The 26,856-nt window shown below is 36.4% G+C and overlaps 1 protein-coding gene across 4 annotated transcripts in view; it reads left to right on the top strand.

Annotated features, from left to right (window-relative positions):
- Window positions 1-26,856, top strand: part of ZEB2 (zinc finger E-box binding homeobox 2) — a 132,129-nt gene that overhangs the window by 89,510 nt on the left and 15,763 nt on the right. For 3 of the 4 annotated variants that reach the window (XM_030883018.3, XM_060302471.2, XM_030883019.3), the window contains exons 4-7: window positions 4,432-4,503; window positions 22,507-22,695; window positions 23,389-23,603; window positions 26,212-26,320. In XM_030883018.3, coding sequence (XP_030738878.1) covers window positions 4,432-4,503; window positions 22,507-22,695; window positions 23,389-23,603; window positions 26,212-26,320 — 585 coding nt within the window. The remainder of the gene's footprint in view (window positions 1-4,431; window positions 4,504-22,506; window positions 22,696-23,388; window positions 23,604-26,211; window positions 26,321-26,856) is intronic. The other variant, XM_030883021.3, reaches the window with a different exon arrangement.

A 26,856-nucleotide genomic window follows, 5' to 3' on the forward strand; every position in this document is an offset into this window, starting at 1 on the left:
TTCAGTGTCTGTCTGACACCTCCTATTGTAATTCAACCATCTAATCATTCCCTTTTGTTAAGTGTGAATGTGATTTTACACTTCTACCTGGTCAGTTAGCTTGCTTTCTTATTATTTAACAGCTAAGTACTTGATAATGATTCTTACTGTTTGGTGGGAATCTCTGGGGAAGTAGAAATGGTCCAAGGCCAACTCTAATAAAAATAAGGTGAATTATATTCAAACTAAAACTTCAGATGCCACTGTGAAAATGGAAATGTCATGGTCTAAAATTCACTTAGGATGAAACATCACCAAGGTAGGAAATGATTAACAAACTAAAGGAGAATTAATCATGTCCCCCTAAACTCCCTCGGCTAATCTCTACTTGGTAAGGTGGCCTGTAAAATTTTTTTTAATGACCCTTCTAATTCAAACCTTCATGTCTCCTTAATCTCTGTTCCAAGACCCAGTGAGCGCTATCATGATTTACTCCACCTTATGTGTTTTTTCCTCACGATATATATAACAATAGCATTTTTATAAATAGGTGAAATGGGTGGGAAGGAAACAAGTACGCGTCTACCTGTATGCTATTGTGATGTCACAGACTATAAAACATCGAACATAGGCAGAGTAATTGTTTGGTGTACTGGAAGCAGGATAATAAAAGTACTTCCACTACTAAAGAACATTAAATGTGAAAAAAAGAAAAAAAAAGACTGATGGCAGTTTGGGTGTAGTGTATTTGTTTTTCGTTTTCCTAACATACTGTGCCAAGTTTTGTACTCTTTCTGTTTCCAATTTTGCTTTCGGTGAAGGTTTCTTGAATCTCAGCAGTCCCACACATAAACATGTATCGTTATATCCATTAAGACTTAAGGTTTTAGATTTTCAACTATGAGGGAGAACTCAGCCAAAGATGCTTGAAAGATAAATACGTTTAATTAGGGGCAGAGGATGATCATTAAAGGAAGTCTGACTGCTGCAGAAGTCATTAACAATCTTAAATGAAATTTTTATTTTTATGATAGCCATTTACATGTATAATAAGAGCCAATGATTCTTAGGAGCAGTGTGACAGAAACAGAGTGTGGCGAGAACTCATGTAAGACATACTATTTAAATGAGCTGGTGTTAGCTATTCATATTTGTTAATGAACTAGATATGCAGGGCTATAAGAATGAATGTTCTGATGCTTTAAATTTTAATATCTAGAAATCAAGGGTAAGGATCAATTACTAGAATTTCCACCCTTAAAGGAATAATTATTAACGATATAACAAATGTACAGCTCCAAACTTCTGGAAAAAAAAAAAGTTTAATTTAAAAAAATTAAGATCAGTAGTTGAAAAAGGGCCAAAACAGCCATGTCAAGCTGTAGTAGTCTGTGATCATGGCAGCTTTTTGTGTTGGTCATGGATCATAATTCCAAATGTTTTAATATACAATAATCCATACGAATGCATTACAGACTCTGTTATCACCTGTAGTTAATGGTGCCTGTGATACAAATGAACAGGCTGTTCTTCGCTCTTACCTTTATGGTAAATAAACTAGCATTCTGGAGTCACAATAATTAAATAAAATGTAAATCCCTAATCTCATTTGGCTATTTGGACCAAGAAAGTTACCCAGCTATTACCTGTCTGGTTCTAATGATTAGTAATGATTTATTGTTCTTTTTTTTTATTGTTCCAAAAGTGCTCTGATATGGTGCCTTGATGTCTAATGAAAAGAAATTGGTCTTAAAAAGCTACTCATTGTTTATCCTGACTCTTAGATAACACATTTTTCTTCTGATAAAATATTTTTCTTATTTATTGTTCAAAACACACAATATAGACAATAATTCTAATTCTGGTGCTGTTTTATTTAGTAGTGTTTTATCCCTGGTGCCTGGCTGTCTACCATCATACCTCAGCACATAGCTTTACTCTGAGATAAGCCCCCTCTCTTTTGCTCTCTCTCCCATGCTTTCTGTAGTTTGTCTGCAGGATGCAGGTTTTCCACTGAAGAGCGCAGTGGAGTTCTTACTGTGCCTTTCCGGTTCCAGCACAATCAAAGTTTTGTGTTTAGAATTGTCCTTGACATTCTTTCGTCCCACAATGGGGTGGACACAGTGTGCTGGAAACCATGACATCATTATCATTGACACAGACTTAAATAAATCACCTGCATCTTGGCCTCTTTCTGCTTATTCAAGGATTCTTCATCTCGAGGAAGAAAGTGCTCTTTATTTTTATAAACCTTCATCCCAAGGGTGACTGGAAAACGCAAACTTTTACAAGTGTTTTAAAAACAAATATACTATGTGGTTTTAGACACAGTATGCTGAGTCAGAGGTGTCTTGGGAAAGAAATGTTTAAGGTTAGGCATGAGGCAGAAAGACAGCCAGGATTGCCCTTAGTTCAGGGGGGATACTCCTAACCCACGTTATGATGTCCTTCTGAATACGGATTCATGTGAAACTTAATTAAATAGGCATAGGCATAGTATTTAAAATACATACCTGAGCTTGATGTTCAAAAAAGGAAAAGCTTGATGCTCAGTAAATTGAAGCAAAGTACATTCTGGGTGAAAGTGACACCATCTCAGTTGCACAATCTTTGGTAAAAGAGGGTTATAGCTAAAGTATTACTAAGTGCCAACTACACATGTGAATACGCAGCATTTAATAATTTGGGAAGCAACTACCTCCTGTAACTTCTCTTTACGTTTTCATAAGAAAATGACAATGAGGAAGGAAGTGCAGCAGAAATCTTGAACATTACCACTATTATGCAAAAAAAAAAAAAAAATGCTGTTAACTGTTTTCCCCTCAGTGACTTGATCTCTCAGATGGAAAACTTATGATTCTTCTGACTCTTGGCTACCAGAAATCACATGAGAGGAGCGAGGAAGAAAGACACAAAAGTTATATTTATATCTAGTACTGAACTTCTCAGAAATACCTTAATTTAATTCCTTGCAGAGACTAATAAAAATATCAGATGAGGGAGCCTTTTAACCAATCAGTTATTATAATTGACAATAAAGTATTGCTGTATATTGAACTCCTAAATGGTTTATGCAAAATGTCCCAGTGAAAATATTCCTTAAATAAGGGAGAAGTCCAGGGCCAAGAATGAATTTAAAGTGGTCGTAGAATTTAAACAAATATCATTCAAATTATCTGACTAGTATTATGCCCAGTGGCATTAAATTAGCATCTATTTATATCTGTGTACTTTACCTTAAGAGGCTCATAATTTTTCAGTTCTGATGCCATAAACAGATATGCTGCAGGATACTACTTGAAAAACATATATTTTAATTTTGTTGTAACATTTGCTAGAATCTTTTTTTCTACCAAATAATTATGACTAGAATGTGATAAGCAAAAATGGTCAGGATAAATTTGGGAATTCACAGAGTCCTATTTATAAAGTTTCTCTTGTTTTAAACAAAATGATTATCACAGAGAGATATTCATCCTGGATCATGTTTGGTTCTCATTAGTATTGTTATTGTAAAAATAAAAAATTTAAAAGTCCATGTTTAATTTACTTTCTTGAAGGATTTTTAACTGTCAGCTGTCCTTCTCTGACTTCACATATTCTACAATTTGGTAGGCAGAAAATTTGAGAGTTCTCCTACTTTCCAGACTCTTCCCATTTTAAAATATTACAATTTTAGAAGATGACCTTTTATCATCTATAGATCTTCAACTTCAGTGTTACATATTTTCATCTTCATCAGAACCTTGAGCTGTTCTTATAGCTATGTTTTTCCTCAGAAAATGACTATGATTCCCCTACTGGGGAATTAACAGTAAGGAAGAAAGATATTTATGGAGTGGTAGGGAAAGGAATAAGGAAAATATGTTTTAGAAGTTTATAAAAAACAGTGAAACAGGTGTTTTCAGTACCTCTGGGACGCTTGTTTTATAAACTGGGCATTTCAAGTTTTGGTATGTAGAATTAGGTTCTTTAAAATTTCGCTTGCATAGATTAGCACCATCATAGCTACTCCAAGGAGGGAAAAAAAGCATGAAAATAAAATAAGAAATTCTGACTTGTCTCTGATAATCCAGTGTTACCAGAGGCATAGCAGCCAGTGTGCCTCTTCGTCAGTACAAATACTTAGTTGCTTTTGACTCTTATTGAAAAAATAATATCTTTCCCCCTGTTTGTCACTAGAACTGCCACTAGAAGAAAAGCCTTTCGTTTGCCCCAAATAAGCACCTCTGTTTTTCACAGCTTGCAGTAATGCTTAAAGTAAATAAGTTCTTGTGCAGCTAGCACTATTGGATTCATTCAGTTGCCTGAACAAAGCTATTGTTTAGAGGTTTACAACAAGCCTTTTCTCTGTTTCCTTTAAAAGAATCTTCCTTGTTCCTGTGGTAGGCATGCTTAGTATAGTAAGCCTTTCTACAATTTTCAAATGCTAAAGATAATCTTCCCCCACAGAAGAAATGAAGGAAGACTATGACACTATGGGGCCGGAAGCCACGATCCAGACCACAGTTAACAATGGTACAGGTAAGTAAGTTTACCACGCCAAGGTCATGTTTGTCCTGCGTCATGTGGATTTAGTGAGTCAGGGACAGAAACACTGACCCATCCATTTGTATGTCTGTGATTTAACAATTAAGTCAGACTTTACAATTCTCTTGTTTTGTTTCAAATCAGAATTCTCTGTTTTGGTATTTTATTCTGCAAATATATCTTTTATTCTTAAACCCTAATTTGCCTGTGAAAGTTAAGAAAACTGAACTGGATTTTTAAAAATATCTTTTCAAAGCCTGAGTTGGGCAAATTTCTGGTAGTAATTTTTATTTTAAAAGACTACATAAATATAATTTGAAAATTGTAATATAATATGCCTCTTCCAGTCACCCCTTGATATTAGTCATTGAGATTCAAACGATATGGTGTAATTTAGATTGTAAAATGTTTCTTCAGAACGACAAACCAAAATTCTGTGAATGTTCCTCATAAAAACTGATCACCTGAGTTCCTTTTTATCCTATCTTCATTTTATTTCTCAGTACCTTCTAGTTCCTCTAAATAATATTTTCCAGGCAAAAGTTGCATAAAGAATAGACAATTTCACTTCTTTTCAATGAAGCTAAGAAATTGCAGTAGGAAGGTAGTAAGCGGTGCTTTGTTTTATTCTGCTACTGCTGTAGAATGGAGTTTCAGGACAATTGTGACCTTCCATGTTCTTTTCCAAAAACTGAACAGCATCTCCTCTCACACCCTCTCACGTCACTAGTGCAAATTTACACTGACTCACTATGTTTATCTCTCTTTTCCTGGATAAGGCTAAGTATTTTTGGTGTTTCAAACAATCCTTCATACCACCATCAAAAATATTACCATAGTGCCCAGTATAAGGTTAACTTCTAAAGCAAAAGCCAAAAAAAAAAAAAAAAAAAAACACATAACTATTTCCACTCAACTCACCAATGAAAACAAGTCACAGCTTTATGAAGTTTTAGAAATGTAAATAATTAAGACAATATTCATATCTCCCTTATGTCGAAACACATCACAATAGACTGTTCATGCTGTGTTTCTATTTAGAATGCTCTTATTAATAACTTACCACGCACTAATTTACATTCTTGGATATAAAATAAGAGAAATAATAGAAAACTATTGTAAATTTTCCTTCATTTGAATAATGTCAATTTAAGGTACAAAAATGAAACTGTACAATATGGGATTATGGAAAAGGTATAGAATTAGGAACCTATAATCCTGATTTTTAGCCACAGCTCTGGCAATAACTAGATTGCAACCTTGGGCAAGTCAATTGCCCTTCTTGGCACTCAGTTTCCACATCTGAAAAATGAATAGATTGCACTAGTTGCTTGTTAAAAATATTTCTAGTTTTAATATTCTGTGTTGTAGGGGTACCATCACTGTGTAAAATAGAAACAAGATAAAATAACTTCTTATAAAAACACAATAATAAAGAGATACCACAAATTAGATACTTTCTGTAATGTCCCAACTCATAGGATCAAAAATGGCTTCATGTTCCTTTTAAAGACAATTGTTAAATTTCAACCTCAAGCATAAATAAACTCTAATTTCATTAACTTTATAGGCATTTAAAGTGTCGCTATTCCACAAAGTGACAGTTTACTAGCTGTTTTATACACTTAAGATCTAAAGTGGGGTTAATAAAAATGGTTCCTATTCAGAAGATTTAAAAATCAATTTCGAATATTCCTTCACATAGCCTTAAGATTCACCTTTTCCCATACTATTTACTATTCCTTATAGTTCATATGTATTCAGTCAATAAATAGATCAATAAGTATTCATTGAGTGTCTTCTGTCTATTCACTTTCGTGTGCACATGTTCTGGAAGATGGGCCAGGAAATCTTAGACATGGCTGTTATTTAATTTGGAAGATGAGACCAACACACAAGAAAAAATAATAAGCAATAAGTGAAAATATGTGATAAATATGCAACAAATAGTAGGAACTATAATTATTTCAAATTACAGAATATGAGTGATCCTATGGGGTGAATGTTCAGAAAAGGCTTCATGAAGGAGGTGAAATTTGAACTAAGTTCCTTTTCAGTAGTCGTGAAGGAGTGAGGAAGGTCCTTCTAGCAGAACAGGAGTGTGCAAGCCAAGGAAAGAAATTGTAATATCTATTCAGAGGATAGCAAGTAAAAGGATTTGGCCGAATCAGGGGGTCCTAGGAGGCAATTCATGGGAAATGAAGCTGGACATGTAAGTTAAATGTAAGTGGAGAATGTCAAGCAACAAACCAAAGAGTTTGGGGCATGTTATACTACCGTGATTTCTGTGAAGAAAAACTAGACTTTGAGAGACCAACTGGAAGTCATTGTAGTTATTCAGGTGTGACGTGACAAAAAGCCTGTCCTCGGGTGGCGACAGTGGTGAAATTAGTAACATGACTTCTTAACAACCAATTGATTCTCTGGGTGATGGAATCAAAATGGCTTCAGGATTACACATCTGCATGTTTAGAACATGGCAAATACTTGCTATTTCTAGATAAACAGAAAAAGGATCCAATTTTGAGAAGACCTTGAGCTTGTCTTTAGACAAGTATTTTCATATAAAATTATATAAATGTGTATATATATATATATATATGCACATGTATATGAATGTTCATTGGAAATGAGGAATTGAAACCCAGGAAGTCAGGGCTAGAGATAAAGATTTGAGAGTCATGCAAATATAATCAGATGGTATTTAACATCATGGGACTAAGACATTTACAATAAATATACTGAAACACGTAGAAAGCTGAGGCCAGGGCTTCTGGTGAGTAAGGAGAAAAATCAAATTCATTAAAAGAAAAAAGATTAAGAGAGAAAAAAATTAAATATCCAGGAGACAAAGAAAGTTTCAAAAGTAGACAATGGTCAATTGAATCAAAAGATTCAAATAACTACGACTGAAAGAATGCTGAGCAAATACATTGGACTTGGTAATTAGGAATTTACTGGTGACCCTCAGCTTAGAACTCTGGCCTTTTAGAGAATAACACATATTTCTTCCCAACCGTAAGTTTACTGCTTCTTATCCCTAGCATCTTTTTGGATGCTAAAAACTTGTGGAATTGAAATAAGACATCTTTAATGGTTGAAGTTGCTTATTAATGGAGTATCTTTTCTCCCTACATAGGTCCTACTGATCAAGGTCAAGCTATTGGCTTGACCTTCCTCTCCAGCCATCCCAACCTATAGTGATATCTTCCTCCAATGAACTCTTATAGAACAAATCAGCTGACCTTGCTGTAGATGCTATAGTGTGTTGTAACTTAATATATTGTCTTTTCCAAATTAGACTGCAAACTCTGAGAACACAGATTGGTTTTAGGCTACCACATTGTCTATGAGAGTGCCTTAAAATTAATAGGGTCTCAACAAATATGTTTTTATTAGTGAATGAATATGGAATTCTTTAATATCAGATACATTTTTCTTTTTTAATCAAAGCAGAACAAACACATTGGAATAGATAAATTTTAAACCGGTTAAGCATATTTTCTGATAAAAAGTGTTGTTATTAACTGGAATGAGTTGTCAGGGGAAGTCAAAATGTCTCTATTATTTCTGGATATTCAACACAAAAATTTCATTCCTAACTGAAAGTAAGGAAAAGACCTCTAAATTTCCTATGCAAGTCTACAAATCTATTACATAGTAGAATTTAACCAAGTTCATATCAATGAATAGAGTAGTCTTTTAGAATCTAAAAGTATCTCCTTCCTAGTATATTCTGCTGAATTAAAATCTGTAGAAACCACTCATTCTTTCTTAGCCTGACAGCATCATACACCTTCCTAAAGGCCATCTCTACCAGGAAGCCATCTGACAGTCTCCCACTCAAGATTAAGCACTCATTCTTTTGCGGGTCATTCTCTCTCATATTATAGTCACCTGCAGGTATGTTTCTCTCCACTAGATTGTAAACTATTTGAGGGCAGGAATGATATGGGATTTTGGTCACTTTCTCACCACAGACCCTAGAATGGTCCTGAGTCAGAAAGAGTTTTTGTAGAAATGAGAGACAAACAGCACTTGAACTTTCCTTTCCCATTTCTGGGTTGACATACTTTTGACAGCAGACCTGAAATAATCAATCAGGCATTTTCATCTCCCATTATTCCAATCCCCCAAATGAGGAAGACTCAGTTACATTTGACTGGTCTCTAGCCTTCATGTCCTCCTCTGTTTAGTCTGTCCACAGTCTTCCTATAACCCTCTTCTCATGGTCCAAATTCCCTTCTTAGAATCTTTAACTGTCCCTCAGTACCTATAAGACAAAATCCACATTCTTCAGACAGGTATTGAGTGCCGTCCATTTCATACCAACAGTGTTGCATTCTAGTCAGACCAAATCCCTTGGTAATATCAAAAAAGAATCACATTTATACCAACCTCTGAATCTCTGCCCATGCTATCCGTTGAGACCCTAATCTCTCACTCCCATTCCTCCAGTTATCCAAATTCTACCCACCTTTCTGTTCTTCAAGGCTAGCTCACCTCCCATTTCCTTAATGTGGCCATCCTTGAACACCCCCAAACCACATATATGTCTTCCTTGTCTGAAGTCCCACAGCCCTCAGGTGCACACCACTAATTTTAGCATGTTGAATTGTTCCTCTTTATGTTGTTTGCACGTATTTCACCTAGTTAATTTCATGGAGACAAGCAGTTTCTTGAGCTATGAAATAGGGGTAAATTAGTATGACCTTAGTATGTGCCCCCAAAATATTTGCTTTAATAAAAGGGCTAGTCCCTGTTTGCCTCAAAGTGCCTAGTACAGCAGTGAACACACATGGTATGCATTATGACTGGTAAAATGAATGAATGAATGAGCAAATGAAAGAATGAACGAATATTAGGTGGAGAAGAAATGGACTCTGAGAAAGGAAGTCACAATAGGTGAAAACGTTCCCTGTGAAGGGGATTAAGTCCAGTATCTTCAGAGAGTGATACCAGGCTTTAAGTCTCTGAAATCTACTTGTTAAAGGCAAAGAAAAACAGACTATCATTACTTTTTTACAGCAAAGTTAGATTAGCAGCATAGCAAAATTGATCTACAGCATATAAAGCAGCGAAAGCCCTGATTTATAGTAATAACTTTCTACATTTCATTTAATGTTTCTATATTGGTTTTAATGTTTTAAAAATTTTAAATGTATGCTTTAACACGTAAAGAACACCTTTTCACAAAGAACTTTACATCTTCCAGATATTAATCTGGTTCAAAATCAGAATGAAATTATTATGTAGAATTTTTTTTTTTTTTTTTTTTGCGGTACACGGACCTCTCCCTGTTGCGGTGCACAGGCTCCGGACGCGCAGGCTCAGTGGCCATGGCTCACGGGCCCAGCCACTCTGCGGCATGTGGGATCTCCCCAGACTGGGGCACGAACCCGTGTCCCCTGCGTCGGCAGGCGGACTCTCAACCACTGCGCCACCAGGGAAGCCCCTATTATGTAGAATTTTTAAGAGTGTGTTTTAAAAGGTATTTTCTAAGAAGATTACAGAAATGGAAAAACTTGGGAGCATTATAAACATGAGTTTGCCAACATGCTAGTAGTAACAAGGATCTAACTTAGGTGCACGGTGATCATTAGCATTAATGTGTTTCCACGTGCATATCAAGACCTAAATAAGCCCCTGATGTTTTCCTCTTTGACTGTGTGAGAGTTACCTTTACTTAAACAATCTAGCACTCTTGTTTTAAAGGGCTATTAATAACCACCTGCATCTTTGCTGGGAAGAGGAAAACACCTTACATCTAGGAACTGGGTAAGGCCAGTTGAGGTCTCGGTTCTTAATCTTATATAACACAAGAAAATTATTGTCCAAGAACTAACTGTACTGACTGTAACTAACAGTCGTTAAACATGCTTCCAATATTTTAGGATAATATATAAACGCTTTTACAGATAAAAAGGCAAAAGTTGTTTTGGGATGCTCTAGATTCTGGAGTCAGATAAACTACATTTGAATTTTGTCTCTACCAGTTACTAGTTACATGAACTTGAGTATAGAATAAGCCTTCATTCTACATCGGTAAAGTGGAAATAATGATTCCCTGTTTACAGAGTCTGACTGTAGCGATTAAATGGTATATCATTTTTAAAGGACCAAGTACAATGCCTAACATATACTAGAGTCTCTCCCTCTCGGTTATTTTTCTGGTTTGTTTGCATCTCCAAGTAAGCTTACCCATTTCTATTCATTAAGAAATAAATGCATTCTGAACTATTTCCTCCCTTTGTACAGGCTTTGTACTGGCTCCTCATTAATTAATTAATTCTCTAGAATGCCAAAATACAATATTTAACACATTTGTAATGGAAGGACTAACCAGTCGATTCTGAGAACGTTGGCCAATTAAATTCCTTTGACGTCTTGGAAAACTACCCAGACAAGTTGTAGGACACATTTCTTTTCACTGCTCTGAGGTTGCATTTGAAGTTAAAATAGAAAGATTAAGAAAGAATAGCTTAGTTTTCTATCTCTCTTCATCTTTATCTAGCACCTTTTTTTTAAAATGTAGAAGAGGATTTAGTAGTATTTATAATGTTTGTGTATAAGGATGTTGAAAGCTCTCAAAGATTTTTCCTTCACTTGTTCACTGAGTAGCATCAGAAATCATATCTTTTTTTCCTTCTGTCCTGTATAACAATCAAATAAACAAATAATATTTGTCACTTGTTAACACCCACTCAACTATTTCCATTTGTTCTTTTCATAGTATTTGTTGTGTGCTGAATTGGAACTGAGGTTCAAGAAACAAAGGAAATAGAAGATATAGTCCTATCCTTAAGGAATTCAAAGTCTTATGATGCCATTAGGAAAGACAAAAATCACAATGACATGAAGGCAAAAGTTACAATTATAGCTTCATTAGCTATTCAGATCCATAGTCAATCTGGGAGACCCTACTAAGTACAAGGCATTTTTTTAGGCATCGTGAAAGATATAGTGAACACTCACTGTCATTAATGACTTACATTCAATTGGGTAAAGAAACCAATGGAAGATGAATAAGAAATGTGTGTATAATGTTTAGCACAATTTTAGGCATAATACATGTTCAATTGCTGCTAGCTATTATTATTATTATCAGTAATGATTATAATAATACATGGATTAAGATGTTTTATTTGAAATACAGAAAGCTATGTAGGTTCAACTGAGAAGTTTTCAGTATTGCAGAGGGTTTCTGACAGAGAGTAGTGTCAAACATTAGAGACATGAAATTAGGGAGGTGACTTAAGAGACTGCACGTTTCAGAGAAGGTTTTCTCCAGGACAAAGTCTTGTTGAACATGCCTCTGTGCAAAAAGAGAGACAGCGAAAATGGCTGAAAATGTAAAAGGAGACGAGGCGAAAGATGGAGTAGGTTATCGGAAGAGTTGTGAGGGAATAGCTTTGGATGGTAGCCTTGGCTGTGGGCAGAGACACATCTTTTTTAGCAATAAGATCAAAAGAAGAAGGGAGACTTGTAGAGAAATTTCTGTTGAATTTTAGGTAGTTGATGGAATTCACATCATTTAAGTTGCACTCTTTGAAGTAAGTAGGAAAAGATATCATCAGTTGACAGTATGGGAATGGGAATAGGGTTGGAATCTTCAGGAATGGAAATTTAGAGTAATTGCTGTGGACAATGTATGGAGATTCAATTATCATCATGAAAGAATATCCTATTTTGATAACATAGACAGAAACAAGGCTATACAATTATTTACATTTCTTTAAACATTTTTTATATTCTAGGAACAGAGAAATTGGGCTGGATTTTAGTTTGGCAAGGCCAGAATGACACAAGAACAAGGGGCGGGGATGGAAGTGCTTTCCAGCTTCAAGGTGAACTGAGGCAAGCAAAATCAGAATGGGTGAAATGGCCTGAGGGACTTGTCAGGGCCTGATTATCACAATGAAGTACCTGTTTCAGGGGATGAGGAACTGAATGATGGGGTGGGGCGATAGGTTGAAGTCAGAGAGTGAAAGTTCCAAGTTTCACTCAGAGAGATGGCATTGTCCCAGGGTTAGCCATACCAAGGGGTGGCTGGCCATCCCTGTTGTTGGACTAGAGAAGATTAGAGCACCACACAGCCAGGATTCTGCACGGACTATCTTTTGAGTAATGAAATTTCCCAGAATGACAATAATGACAGCCTGGGGTGAACATATGCATGGGATAAGTGTCATTTTACTTGAGCTGTATAGGTTGTGTCCTGAGACATGATGGTGAAAATGGATGACATAGATTTCAAAAAATTACAGATTGGAGGCTTTTTGAGGGTCCAGGTTAAGTTTGCTCTTCCCCATGTTTCCCCTTGGTAGGTGCAGTGTTTATACAGCCTCGATGGTTGATAAGCAAGTTGCTTGTTGAAACAAAGCATAAATGAATAAACAAAGAAATGATGAACAAATGAATAAAATAGGCACTCTGGTTTGAAATGGGGGTATGAATGAAGGAGTTTGTTGACCCATCTGTGTGTCGCTCTGCGTGTTAAGACAGATGAAGGTGGGAATGGCTCTGCTGGAAGGGTCTGTGAGGGATGGAATATTATCAAGAGATGACACAGTTTCATTTAATCTGAAGAACTGGAACTCATGTAGGAGGACATCATTAAGCATGTGGGGGGATAAACAAGTAATATGTGAAATGGGAAAGCAAAATGAACCGTGAATAAAGTGTTTCTTGGTCTCTAGTCCTAACTTAAGCTTAAGACATTTTTTTTATTTACTAAAACCATAGTAATTAATATAAATTCTTCCTTTGCAAGATGTTTCATAAAGTTAGTTTTGAATTGAGTGCCTTTTGCAACATGATTAAAATTAGGAAATATCAGATTGAGAAAAATACAATCCCTAAATATTAAATGGAAATTTTAAATAGGCATCGTGAGTGGAGCATTTGAAGAACTTCCGTGATGTTTTCCATTTTACCCCAGTAGACTTAGGTGCGGGTCACTCAGTCAAAAAATAAAACAAGTGCATGGCATTCAAAAGAGCAAGGACATGAAAAGAAAAATAGAGAAAAAAAGTTTAAAATATGATATTTTATTTACATTGAAGTTGGCATTTACATTGCCTTTCTCCCTATTAATTTTACAGTGTTATAATGTTGTTGTTCAGAGCTACTTACAACGTCAGAGCAATCATTGCAGCATCTAGGACCTATTCAAATTATATCCAATCAGTTAGGCAAGAAGAAAAACTAAAAAGATGGGGTTGTCTCTCTCTCTGTCTTTCTCTCATATGGACTCATTATGATATAGTGTAAAGAGTAACGGGTTAAGAGTCGGGATACATGAATTCCCCATCCAGCCCTACCAGAAATTATTTGTGTAATGTTCTATGAATCATTAGCTTTACTGTACCTTAGTTGTATCGTCTGTTAAGTGAGGACATTAGACTACAAATTTTGGACTCCATCCACCCTACCCTTTCTTCTAATGAGATTTTACTGGGAAGCGTGAACAAAGGAAACAAAAAGCATGGTCTGTGTGAGTTGCCATGGGAGGGGGAGGTTCTCAGGTCTCCTGCCTCATGATCCTAGACCCAAGGCCAGGGTCCTGGGTGTGTGACCTGCAGTCACACAGGGGCCTGCACTGGAAGGGCCTTGCCCTTGGTTTGATGCTCTACTGCCACCATTTTGCACTGAGCCTGGCAAATTGTGTAGGCAATCCTGCTTCTACCTCACAAAAGGTGTTAAGATAATCTCTGAGTATGAGCAGGATAGGAAGGGGTGGGGTCAGGGATTCCCCGCCTGAAATACCACATATAAACACCAATTCTGTTCAAGTGTACAGGATCCTTTGGCAGTATCTTGGAAGCAACTGAGTCCCAGGTAAAGATCTAGACCTAGATTGAAAATCTTGTTTGAGCCAGAAACACCGTGATACAAGGTATAAGTCCCCCAAATTGGTAACAGGAGTGATAAGGTTAGCAGGCTAGCAGTCGGTTAAGCCTCTTTAAGCATGAATTTTGTGTGTCATATCATTAGTATAGAAGAAAGTAGAGAAAAGAGTGAGAATGTTTTTGTACCTTTGTTGTCTTCTTGGTTTATAGCTTCCAATTCCTCTTATTGCTCTTATATGGAGTTTAAGTTAAAATTTTTAATACAGCTAGCTTTCTTCTATGGGTAACAGTAGCCATACAAGTTGTATCATAAGGTATTTCTCAGCAAGAGTTGAGTTGGATGTATAGTGTTAATCAATTGTGCAAGATCAGCTTATCAGATAATTCAGTTAGTACCTAAATACTTAACAAGGAGAGAGTCCTGCTCTTATAAAGCATGTCATTTTCTTCTTGTGCATAAGATCAGTCACATTTTTATATGTTGGAAGTTTTGTCCTCCAGTCAGATCTGTCATGCATATTATCATTTTAAATTTTTTTAGTTAATTTCATACAATGAGTTTCTAAAAAGAAAGTATAGAAAGAGATACGTTCTGAGGAGAGAAAGACAGAAGTAGCACTTGGCAGGTTAGACAGGAGGGTCATTTTCAGACTATAATCAGTGTACACCGAGAACAGCCTGTTACTTCCTGGCGAATGAATGCTGCGGTTTTATGAGCTTTGTTTGCAGTTAGGAACAGCTATCTCCACTTCACAGCAAGAGTTCCCACAAGAAATAACTGATATCCCAAGCTTCTTGAGTGTCTCCTTCATTCATTCAGCAAATATTTAATAAGCACTGTTTTCCTTGTGATATTGTCTGTGGTTTCCAGGCACCTCTGAAATATTTTTTCTTAATCTGTGGATATGGGTCCTCCATCAGAAAACTGTGTTGCTTTGAGTTTTTAATTGAAAAGAATACAGATAAAACTCTCTAGGCCTAGCCAGTGAATAAAAAAGCAAATTGATTAGGGCAAAGAATTAATTGAAATGATGCAATTCTGAAACTTCGAAGATTCCCTAGAAAGCATATACTAGCTCATTTTACAGAAGAAGATATTGAGATTAAAAAACATAAGTAGCTGAGTCAAAATGAGTAGTCTAATAATTTTAAACCTGGTCTAATCATTCAATTAGTGGGCATTAGCTGTGTGCCTGACACTGCCCTAGGCACTGGGATAACAAAGGTGAATAAGACCCTCCATGCCTCTATCAGCTCATGGGCACGTAAACGAAAGATTATAATGTGATGCGATAAATTCAACAATTGAGATATGCAGATGATATTCTGTAGAAGGAGGGTATGAACTCAGGTTGAAATCATCAGAAAGGCTCCCTGACATGGAAGTAATTCTGTGCTGTTTCCCAAAACCACGTTACTGAATGCCTTATTTAGCCAGGGGAGACAGAGAATTGAATTCCCAGAGTAGTGATCCTTTAACTGGGCATGTATCAGAATCCAGGCTTGTTAAAACACAGATTGCTGATTCCATCCATTTAGGGTGGACCCCGAGAATTTGCATTTTGAACAAGTTCCCAGGTAATACCGATGCTGCTGGCCTGCGGACCACATTTTGAAAACCACTGTCCTAGAGCATCCTTAGGTGTCGTATGTCTCTACAGAAAGCATATGAAAGAGCACTGAATTACTGGACAAAAATACCATACTTCATAAACCTCTCTAAAATATAATAAAATAGTCTGAGTCTTTTTGGTAATATACCAATTCCAAAATTTTAGGTTTCACAGGTATATGAAAGATAAACATATTATCTAACGGGAATTTTTGTTTTAAAGGCGTGGTCTTTGTACCAATACATAGCAATCAAAACTGTCTAAGGGTTAGTAGTCTCTAAATCTGATATTCAGAATCCCCTAATAAAAAAATCTCACTTTAAAATTAGACTCTGTCCCTGACTGGGCTGCTTCCTGCAGTTTAGGGAGGTGTTTGATCCTGCACAGTACTACAGATTCCCATCCCTTTGGAACTTTTTCTCCTGAAGCTCTTACACATTGGGAACCCTCACTGGCATCTGAATATGTGCTCCCAGGAGAAAGCCATGTCAGAGCAGGCACGGAGAGACTGGCCCAGAAGCTGTACTAATTCCCAGGAAGCGAAGAAAACTTTGTCACTTTTGACCTGGCTTTACACACACCTCTGTAGCAGTCGGAGGCTCTGCTGGGCTGCCCATGTAGCTATGTAATGAGAAAAAGATCATCTTCCCTCATGGTTGTTTTTAGATATTTGGTGCCAGTATGTATTTCAGAAGCCTTCTACAGAAGGGCACACGTGCATTTTTAATGATAAAATGCCTATATTACATTAATTAGTCAACTTTAAACAAAGTAGCCATGAGGATTTATATACCTCAACAAATGCTGAATATGGGCTTTCTTTAAACTAAAACATTTAATACAAATGACTAAATTAAAAATAATTTTCTGTGTTTTCTTACCATCTAAAATGTTGAGAAAGAGACTATTTTTCAAAAAGATGATGAATACAGTTACCTAGATTTCAGGTCCCTTTGCCTTGACATTATGATAAATGCATAATTGCGATGTTAGACTGAGGAAGTGTGTGTGTCTCTGTGTGTGACTCTCTGTGTATATATGTATTTATATTCCCCTGATACACATGTATTTATATGTCTGAATACTGCAGAATAACAACCATGTTATGTACTTGTCTCTAAATATGAGGATCATAGAAGTAGGAAAACAATTCTCAGTCAATATCTTTGTGCCCTTATCCCCAAGTACACTCTCTGGTGCTAGTAGGCACTCAATAAACAGTTATTAAACAAAGGGATGGATGAATGATTCTACTCAGTTTTTTACATATACTTACTTCAGCTCTCCTAGACCCTCCAAGATATTTTCTTTTCCAAAAGAATTATTTATTCACGTTGATGTTTATTAAAATGGCTTAGCATAATATTCAAATATATTTCTTTAATTTTTAAGTGAATGTTAAAAACATGCTGGGTAATAGACCAGTGTTAAATAGAGCACCTGTCTTCCTACATGAACACATGCTTGTAACAAATAAAGAAAATAAATGGTGAGGGAATAAAACTAAAGAGAAGGAAACAGAAAAGGAGAAGCAATAAGTATCAAGGTCTCATCATAATATAAGTACTTGTAAAAGTATTAAGAATCTTTGAGAAATACCTAAAACAAGTCAATTATGGGGAGAGCAGGAGTTGAATGATTTGAAGACCAATATAACTCTTTTATTTAGAGGTTTTCTTTAAAGATGTTAACATTGCTTGTTTTTAGGCAATAACTTGAAAAGTTAGTCCATATTGATATTCATCATTATCCAAAAATATCAATATCTAAGATAGACATAAGCGTATATATGAAAGTATTAGCAACATTAGTAAGCGTGACCAACATATTTACAAGAAATTTGAGGCTGTTCTGAGTTAAGGGACCTAGAAATTTACCCTAACGATATTAAAATACACTTGGCTATGAGGAAACATTTTTAATTAATGAAGTTCTGTTTTTGGATGGAGGAAAGTTTACCTGACCTTAGGGAAGGTTGAGATATTTGCAAGACACTAGGGTAAATTTTAGGACTAAATGCAAAATCTCTGGAGAAGGTAGGGGAAGAAATTATTTGACGTTTCTTGTGAATTTTTGCTATGGTTTGATCATAAATACCATGCAAATATACTTTGTCAGTGTGTTTTGGCAATTCTTCCAAGGATACCAAGGAGTGAAGAGAAAGACAAGAAAAAAAAAGAAAAGAAGGTTTATTTTACACTAGAAAAATGCAGTGAGGAATTTTATAACTTTCTAGCAGATTTTCTACCTCATCTCTGAGTCCACTATACAGTATTACAAAATCTTTGTAAAGACGAAAAATGCAGACTTCCAAATAGAATCAAAACATTATCCTTCCCAACAATTTTGAGAGTAACAAAAATTTAATTCCATCATTTGTTCTAGAATGGTAACAGTTAGGGCGATTTGGAGTCTAGGAGATTGAGACACAACATAGCCTAAAGTAGAAAAGGGAATTTTTCTGCTCTCTGGAAGGACGCAGGTGCTGCTTGGCCTCAGGAACAAGTGTAGCTAGAAAAGTACTGTCAGGACTTGCCATTCTGCCTCTGCTTTTCTCTATATATCTGCTCATTTTCTCTCTTCATAAATCTTCTTATTCTACATGGGATTTATCAGTTCTTTCATTCTACCTCTTATAGCTGCAGTCGCTGGGAAAAAATAAATCTGCCTTGGTGATCTCTTTGGAACCATGTTCTAAAATCATGGGGAAGGGATTGACTGAACTCAGTTGGATTAATTGGCTACCACTGGACCAGTCAACGGTTTGACCTGGAGGATGGAGGGCTAAGATTGCTTCACTTCAGGTGCAGATTAATCCACTGTAACTAGGGGAGCAGAATCATGCAACAACATGGCAGCTGCCTTGGGTACCATAAGGTTTGGCAATAGGGACAGTGGGGAGCCATCCCAGGCAAAGGAGAATGTCATGGTACTGGGCAGAAAAAAACACATATTACTAGTATCCATAGCAACACCAGGGAAAAACACATTATATCCATGATGGTCATACCTAGTTCATAGAAGGCTAGATTCTAGTCCACTTAAGTGACTATAGATATTGAGAGATACAACTAATAGCATATCTATACCACATGAAAAAAAAAATCTTGATAGAGCAAATAGATTTAAATGTTTGGGTTTCTTCGTAAAACCCTTTTTGAATACTCATCTGAGCCCTATCAAACTCTTGCAAGTATTTATGATCACGAATACACAGTTTATAATGTAATTGTTCTACAGTTACTTGAATAGTAGGTCTGAGTTCCTAGCTCAACTGTAGGTGTCTTGTCTTATGCTTCCTTTTACTAGAAGACTTCTGCACCAAGATCAGTGTTAAGGACATAATTTATTCCACATTCATTCCATAAATGATTCTTGAGTGCCTACTAATTTCTAGGCAATATATTCGATGCTCAGGCCACAAAGATGATCCTTAATGAGAGCACATGATTTGATATCTTTTGTCCCTATCACACTTGACATAGAAATATAGTATGGCCAGATCTGATCTAGTGAGTGAATTGCTTCTCCAAATACCAATAGTGTATCTAGATGCAGTTTAGTTTGCCTATCCAGAAAAATCAGAATTTTCCTCCCTTTTAAGCCGAAAGGCTATTAATGCAAATCCAATTGAATTTGCATTTGATTACATTTCTGATGGAAACATTCATATGCAAATGAAAATTCATGCAAAGATAGCCAGATAATTCAGATACTTGCTGAAATATCAAGATAAAATTAGCATGATATTAAATGTACATCCATCCATGTTTACTAGATTACACTCAGGATCTTCAAGTGGGACAGTGTTCTTGAAAAACTTAAATTGTGTCTTAAACATTTGACAATGTTCAAGTAGATATGGATTTAGAAAGTTGCTATTACCTTACTATCTACTGCCACAGTGCTGAAAAAGAAGTCAGTCCCTGGTCAGATCAGTCAGGTTGTTCAAAAAAGGTTCATCTTGGACCCATGTTTTGTCCCCTTTATCTTTTCTTGCGCTTAAAACAAAAGGTGACTTTTGATAGAACTGAAGTCATTTTGATGATCCAAAATGATGAACAAATATTTTGTGCAAGCTGGCAATTCCTTCATACCCCATAGTGACTTAATGGCACAAGTTAAATGACACCATCACAATCATCAACAATAAGTATCCTTTGGAAAACATCCATGGCAGCATGGACAGACCAGAGAGAAAGTGATCCTAATCAATGTCCATATTCTTCTAAGAAAAGACTTAAGCAAAATTTCAAGATATAAAATCTTAATCCACTCTTCCACATTCCAAACCTACATTTGAAGGAAGTGCAGATCTTGGAATCAGACCATTGCTCTTGTTAAAATTAACAGAAGTTGAAGTGGCAAAAGAGAAAAGCTTGAGATCACCGTATTCAGAGAGTTAGCACTTAGTTTAATAGTCTACAAAGTGTAATGCTCCCCAGGTTTATTTTATTTGATCCAGTGTATTCATTCATATTTTCAAATCTTCTGAGAATTCCCATGCTTCCTGGTGTGGTGAATGTCCCTTACCATCCATCAAATTCAAAAAGCCTGAACCTAAGAGAGGGTCTTAGCCTTTCCCTCCTTGGCTCACCCAATCTTTCTCCAAATCTAACAATCTTACTTTTTAAGTATCTCTCAAATCCAGCCACTTCTTATAGTCTCCATCACCAGTTCTTTAACTTTTATCATTTGCCTAATCAATGGCAAGACACTCCTAACTGGTTTCCCAGAATCTACTTTTCTCTTCCTGCATTCCCTATCATACTGTAGCCAGAGTTGTCATATTAAAATGCAGGTAATCTATAATTTCATCCAACCATCCTCTCTGCCTAATACCCTTCAATGGCTTCCTGTTTCTCTTAGAAGAAAACTCAAATCCTTAACAGGGCTAGCACACGCTGCAGGGTCTAGTCCCTACCTTCCCCTTCACCCTTGCATCACGCTGCTTCCCTTTCTCTCCACACTCTAGCGGTCCTTTCAGATCCCAAAATGCTCCATTTTCTTTCTAGTCACCACTGCTGTACCCCAGCTTCTAAAATTAGTTAAATTTGTGCTTCTCAGTTAAGGCTTTCCTGATCTTCCACACTCCATCAGGTCCCCGTCAGGTCCCCCTGTTACTTCTGTAATACAACCGTACAGCTTTCTTTCATAACACTTATTTGAGTTTGTAATATTATATCTACTTTTTGAGACAATATCAGTTGTATTGATCATTCTCATGGCTTCCTAAAGAATGAGGCTGGATCTGTTTTTTGCTTATCAAAACAAGGCGTGATGCCTATCTCATACCAGGCATTCAGTAGATACTTGTTGATTAACAGAAGGTTCCACTTTCTGTTCTTCTCATAACAGTTCATAACAGTGAAAGCCAAAAATAAAAATTGACTGGCTTGCTTGAACAACACCCTGCCACAGATTGCCAGGGAGAATTAGGATGGCAAGTACTATAATATCTTTTATGACAGAGAAGGTGAGATGAAGAATATAGTGGAATCAAGGTTAACTGTTCTCAAAAACTATGAAAGTAGGGCCCCACCATTAATTGTACTAGCAAAAGACTTTTCTTCACTTACTTCTGGTAGACAATAATGTGGCAGCCACTTTCCCAACACTGTCTCATGCGTAAGTTTCTACTTAGGATGTTTAAAGCCACAACTTATTTCAGAAACATAGCTAGTGGTTTCTAATATACAGTCTTGGGACAAGAGTTGCTAAAGTTGATTTACAACTATCATTCATGTCATGGGAATAGAGTCATAATTACAAAAGTTAAAAATCATATCGAAATCACACTGCAGCATAGCCAGTTTCTTAACTCCGTCTGTTACTTTTTTATTTCTATCAGTGTGAGCTTTATTTTATTTTCAGCAGCTTTAAAATACTGAGCTAAACATTGAAATTTTAAGGAAGGATAAACTCCCACATTCCCTGATTTTTTAACAAAGTCCCATTATTATCTCTCTAGGAATATCCGTCCTTTCTCATCTCTCTCGGACTGGGTAGTCCTGGTGGTCTGTGATGTTCAGAGACTGGAGGGTTAAAAGCTTATTTTTAGCAACAGGATGTATACGTGGTTAGGAACATTAAGTGTAGTGGACTATAAAAAATTAATTATACCTTTCTTAAAAGAAAAGGAAGTTTTATATAGACTACTAAAGTAGCTTTGAGTTCATATTATCTCTCTTGTTTATGGATCTGAGAATATAGTTCTGGTTTTTTTTTAATTTTCCCTGAAAAACATTAAGAAATTTCTTTGATTCTTTGTGAAGCACGCAGACTAGTATTCCGAGAAGAGGAAAATAAAATATACTTACTTAACTTAAAGCAAAGTGTCCTCTCTTTTTGCATATATTATGAGAATGAGCATTCAATCAATAACTGGTCATCTGCAACACTTCCTACAAATAAAGTAGGTATTTGTAATCTTTTTGCAAGTCTATGTGTCTTACTAACAATGATGTAGGCAGACCGAGGCTCCTAGGAAGAAGGCCCTGAAAAGACATTTCTTCTTCTTTTTGCCATTTCAGTTAAGAATGCAAATTGCACATCAGACTTTGAGGAATACTTTGCCAAAAGAAAACTGGAGGAACGCGATGGCCATGCAGTCAGCATCGAAGAGTACCTTCAGCGCAGTGACACAGCCATCATTTACCCAGAAGCCCCTGAGGAGCTGTCTCGCCTTGGCACGCCAGAGGCCAATGGGCAGGAAGAAAATGGTGAGGCTGTAATTCATTTTTAGCCACGACGCTGACCTCTGCAGCTGTTACAATTACAAATGCACTACATGCCTGGGTGTTTACCTTAAAATTTGAAGAACAGCTGCAGAGGCATGGAATTTCATGAGCAAAGATTAGAACTGTAATTTTAGGGTATTGTGAAATTTTTTTTGTCAGCAAATTTGTGTCATCTGTACATCCAATAAAGAACCAGAACAATTAGAGCCTATTTCTAAGAGATAAAAATATCTACATTGATTCCTATCTTTCCAAAATATTTCACTTTTGAGGAAAACAAAAAAGTTTAGAGATACTGACCCTAACCTTTGTTCTTCTTTACCGACACCTGAAAAGCTCCTTCACCCCATGACTCCCTGAGTCATATGTGACTAAAGGTTTACTACGAACTGTCAGTCACCTAAAGAGAATCTCCTCATTTATCAGCTGTTTAAATTTCCCCCCAAATGCTCCAGTAATTAATTAATTTTCCAGCACAGTGTGAGCTGATTTCGACAAGTCTGCCCTGGGTGTGCAAGGGGACTGGTGTGCGTGGAGGCCGCGTGCGCCTGTGGCACTCTCGTGGAGCAGATTGCAGTGATTCCTGTCATACCATCCCGGGCAGTCAGCCCATTAGCTGCCATTGATTTACTGACCTTTTGGCCTGCTTCTCTCCCTCTCGTCTCTCGGCTACAGACCTGCCACCTGGAACTCCAGATGCTTTTGCCCAACTGCTGACCTGCCCCTACTGCGACCGGGGCTACAAGCGCTTGACATCACTGAAGGAGCACATCAAGTACCGCCACGAGAAGAATGAAGAGAACTTTTCCTGCCCTCTGTGTAGCTACACGTTTGCCTACCGCACCCAGCTCGAGCGGCATATGGTGACGCACAAGCCAGGGACAGATCAGGTGGGGGGTTGGTTTTAAGTGATTTCTTTCTATAATAACCCCTTAGAGAAACGATATTGCTTTGATTGGCAATCATTATTAATTTTTCATGGCATTTTGAAGATGCAGATCTTTTAATGGTAATAGCTTTAATTGAGGTCTAAATGATTTTTTGATGGTCTCTTCTAATATGATTTAATAGTCTTATGTTCACGATCGAATGAGTGTGTTAATTTCTAATTTAGAAATTTTATTTGCACTTTAGTTTCATTTTTATGTTCCACAAAAAGTGAATGGAATTGTAGCTTTTTAATTATACATTATTAAACATCTCAGCAATTTTAATTCCATTTTTCACCTAGTTTTACTTAGATTTTTTTTTTCGTATGAGATCTAAGTCATAGTAAAAGAAGTGTGCATTTTTTCATTTGTCACATAACATCTTCAATTACTTAGACTATTTTTACAAGCTGCTCCTAGTTTATGAAATTTCATTAAGTGCTTTAAAGAAAATAAAAAAGCCTCTAATATATGTGCATATCTATATAAAATAAACTGGATTAATACTAAAATGTTGGATATGCAATAAAAATGATCCCTTTCTGATATGCATATTTGTTACTAAATGTTGAAATTGCTCTGCCTCTTTCGGCTTACTTGTGTTAAAAATAAAAACTCTGTCTTAAACAGCATAGCATCTTAAATCCTTAAAATTATTGAATAGGATTGATTCATAGTGTCCCTTAAATGTTTTAGCAAAACTGCTCTTTCTGTCCTCCTGGGAGAATTGACTGCACATTGCTATTATGAGGTGTTCATATGGTAACAGAAATGGTGTGCCTTAAGTCCCAATAACTGGCCCAACAGATCTGGAATCACCCGTAAACCTTGACACCATATCTGTTTTTAAAATTATCGAACAGGATATTGTCTAAAACTCTTATGTTTCTTTCTTATGGGCTTTATTTTCTTTGAATAAGGAAAATGAGAATAAGCAAACACGATCCAGCAATGGCGATGATACTATATTATGGAATTTTACTATTTTAAGAAAACAGCTCATGTAAATCATTTCATTTATATCTGATTGAACTTGTCACCTGAATGTTTTTCCAAGTTCAGTTATAAAAACTATGCTTGCATAGTTACACTTATGTAAGTTTCTCTCCCCTTGCTTATATGCACAAAAACTCTAGGAAAAAAAACCAAGCCTAGATATTTATCTAGCATAACTGCTTTAAATTTCACATGCAGAAGTGTGATTGTGTTGGCGCATTATGAATGGTAGCTTTGGTGTTGAAAAGTCCCCTCATTTGCTCATGGCATTTACAATTAGTAAATTAAAATGATTGTATCATATTAACAGTGGCACAACTAAAGTTTATAGTAGTCCTCTGAGGACTGTGGGGGGAGACAAAGCAGCTGTTGCTGTTTGTTTATGCAACTCAGCAACATATGAGCGCTGGTCCCTCAATGGCGCTCGGCGGGCTGGGCTCTGCTTGATCTTTGAAGGTTGCTGCTGTTTGAACAAACCTCCCTGTGTCCCATGTAACACCATCTGTCTCACTAGGAATGTGGGAAGATTCAGCACACCCTAGCAGTTGTCATACCGTTTCTGTGCTGTCTTTTTGCAAAAGGCTTTTGTGTCATTGCTGCTTGAAAAAGGCTGGCCTCCTACCTTGAGCATCCAGAGTGGATGACTGTATTTCTTTCTTTTCTTTTTTCTTTTTTTTTTTTCAGAATTCTAAGTCACAGTGCTTTTGTTCCCTTGTTCAAAAAGGTCAGCTGTGTTTGATTATATCTTTGCTGCTTTTAACTTGTCTTTTCAGCAAACTTTTTGTCGTTTTCATCCCTACTCCCTAGCACACTACTAAAAAGGAAAATGACAAGTCGGTAAAGTCTTTCCTACTGGCCTGTGATAAAACTGCTCAAGCAGCTCTAACCTAAGATGTTGTCTGTTACATTTGATAATGAGTCAGATCTTACATGCAACATCTCAGGAAAAACAGTTTCTATTTGCTACTAGCACAGTGAATGGGGTATTTAAACATGCTTATCATGTAATGAAATAGTTATAGTCAAGGATTTTTTAATTTATGTGTGTGGGGCTTTTTTTCCTTCTTTAAAACTGGTATTGCTTCATTATAAGATATACTTTTACCTCAATACAGAAAATATGATAAAATGAGTTATTTGTGTGGGGAGTTTTTTGGGGAGACTATTTAGGATTTTGAGGATCATATTAATTTTTTTCCTTGACAAAACAGTTGCATTCCAATAAGGAATCTTCAGATTTTAGAATTTGCAGTAAACACAGAGAACCACAAACATCTTTGCAATGATGCTTTCTCATCTGTAACGGCTCAAAGAAACATTCTGGAAAAGAGACTACAGAGATAATCCTAAAGCAAGTGTTGGATGCGCATGTGAAAGCACTTTTTTTTTATTTGTTCCAATTTTATTGCCAACATTATCACTTTTATTGCAACTCTGAAAGGCTGGGCAAATAAATAAACATGCACTCAAACCTTTTGGCCTGTCTGAAAATAGAGGCCTTTTAAAAATATTTGTAACAAATTTCCTTTGTTCCTCCTGCACAAAACTGATGTCAGTCTTCCTCCTTTTATAGCACCAAATGCTGACCCAAGGAGCAGGTAATCGCAAGTTCAAATGCACAGAGTGCGGCAAGGCCTTCAAATATAAACACCATCTGAAAGAACACCTGCGAATTCACAGTGGTGAGTAACAGAGGGGCTGGTGCTCACATTTGCATTTTGTTTCATTAGGGGCATTTTTAAAGATTGTGTAAAATTGACACAATCCCGTATGTAGTTTTTCGTATCTACCCATTTATGTCACAAGCTATGTGCACCTGCTTTGTCATCGTGAGACTTATGGTACCACCAGTAGCACTACTAATAAGAAGAGGAGTGCTTATGCTTCTTGAAAATTGCCAATGCTTTGATTTATTGTGAAATCTAGAGGCTCCTTTTTGTCCTTTTAAAAACTCTTCTACAGATTAAATGTTTTGACCTGAAGAAACTCAGCTGGCAAATTCTGAAGGATATTCATTTTTGATACCCAACCTTGAAAGAAGAATGTGGGAGAATTTTGGAAAAGAGCTTTTGTATGATAAGTGTTCTTTGATTCCTGAGAGCTGTATATTACAGAACAACCACCTACCACTGAGATTTCTTCTTTATAACTATTTTGATAGCTCTGCCAAGCATTTTATTACCAAATTGGATGCTATTCAAAGGACTAGTTGGATTGG

Source organism: Globicephala melas, chromosome 7 (genome assembly GCF_963455315.2).
Source record: "Globicephala melas chromosome 7, mGloMel1.2, whole genome shotgun sequence".
In the NCBI taxonomy this organism is placed as follows: Eukaryota; Metazoa; Chordata; class Mammalia; order Artiodactyla; family Delphinidae; genus Globicephala; species Globicephala melas.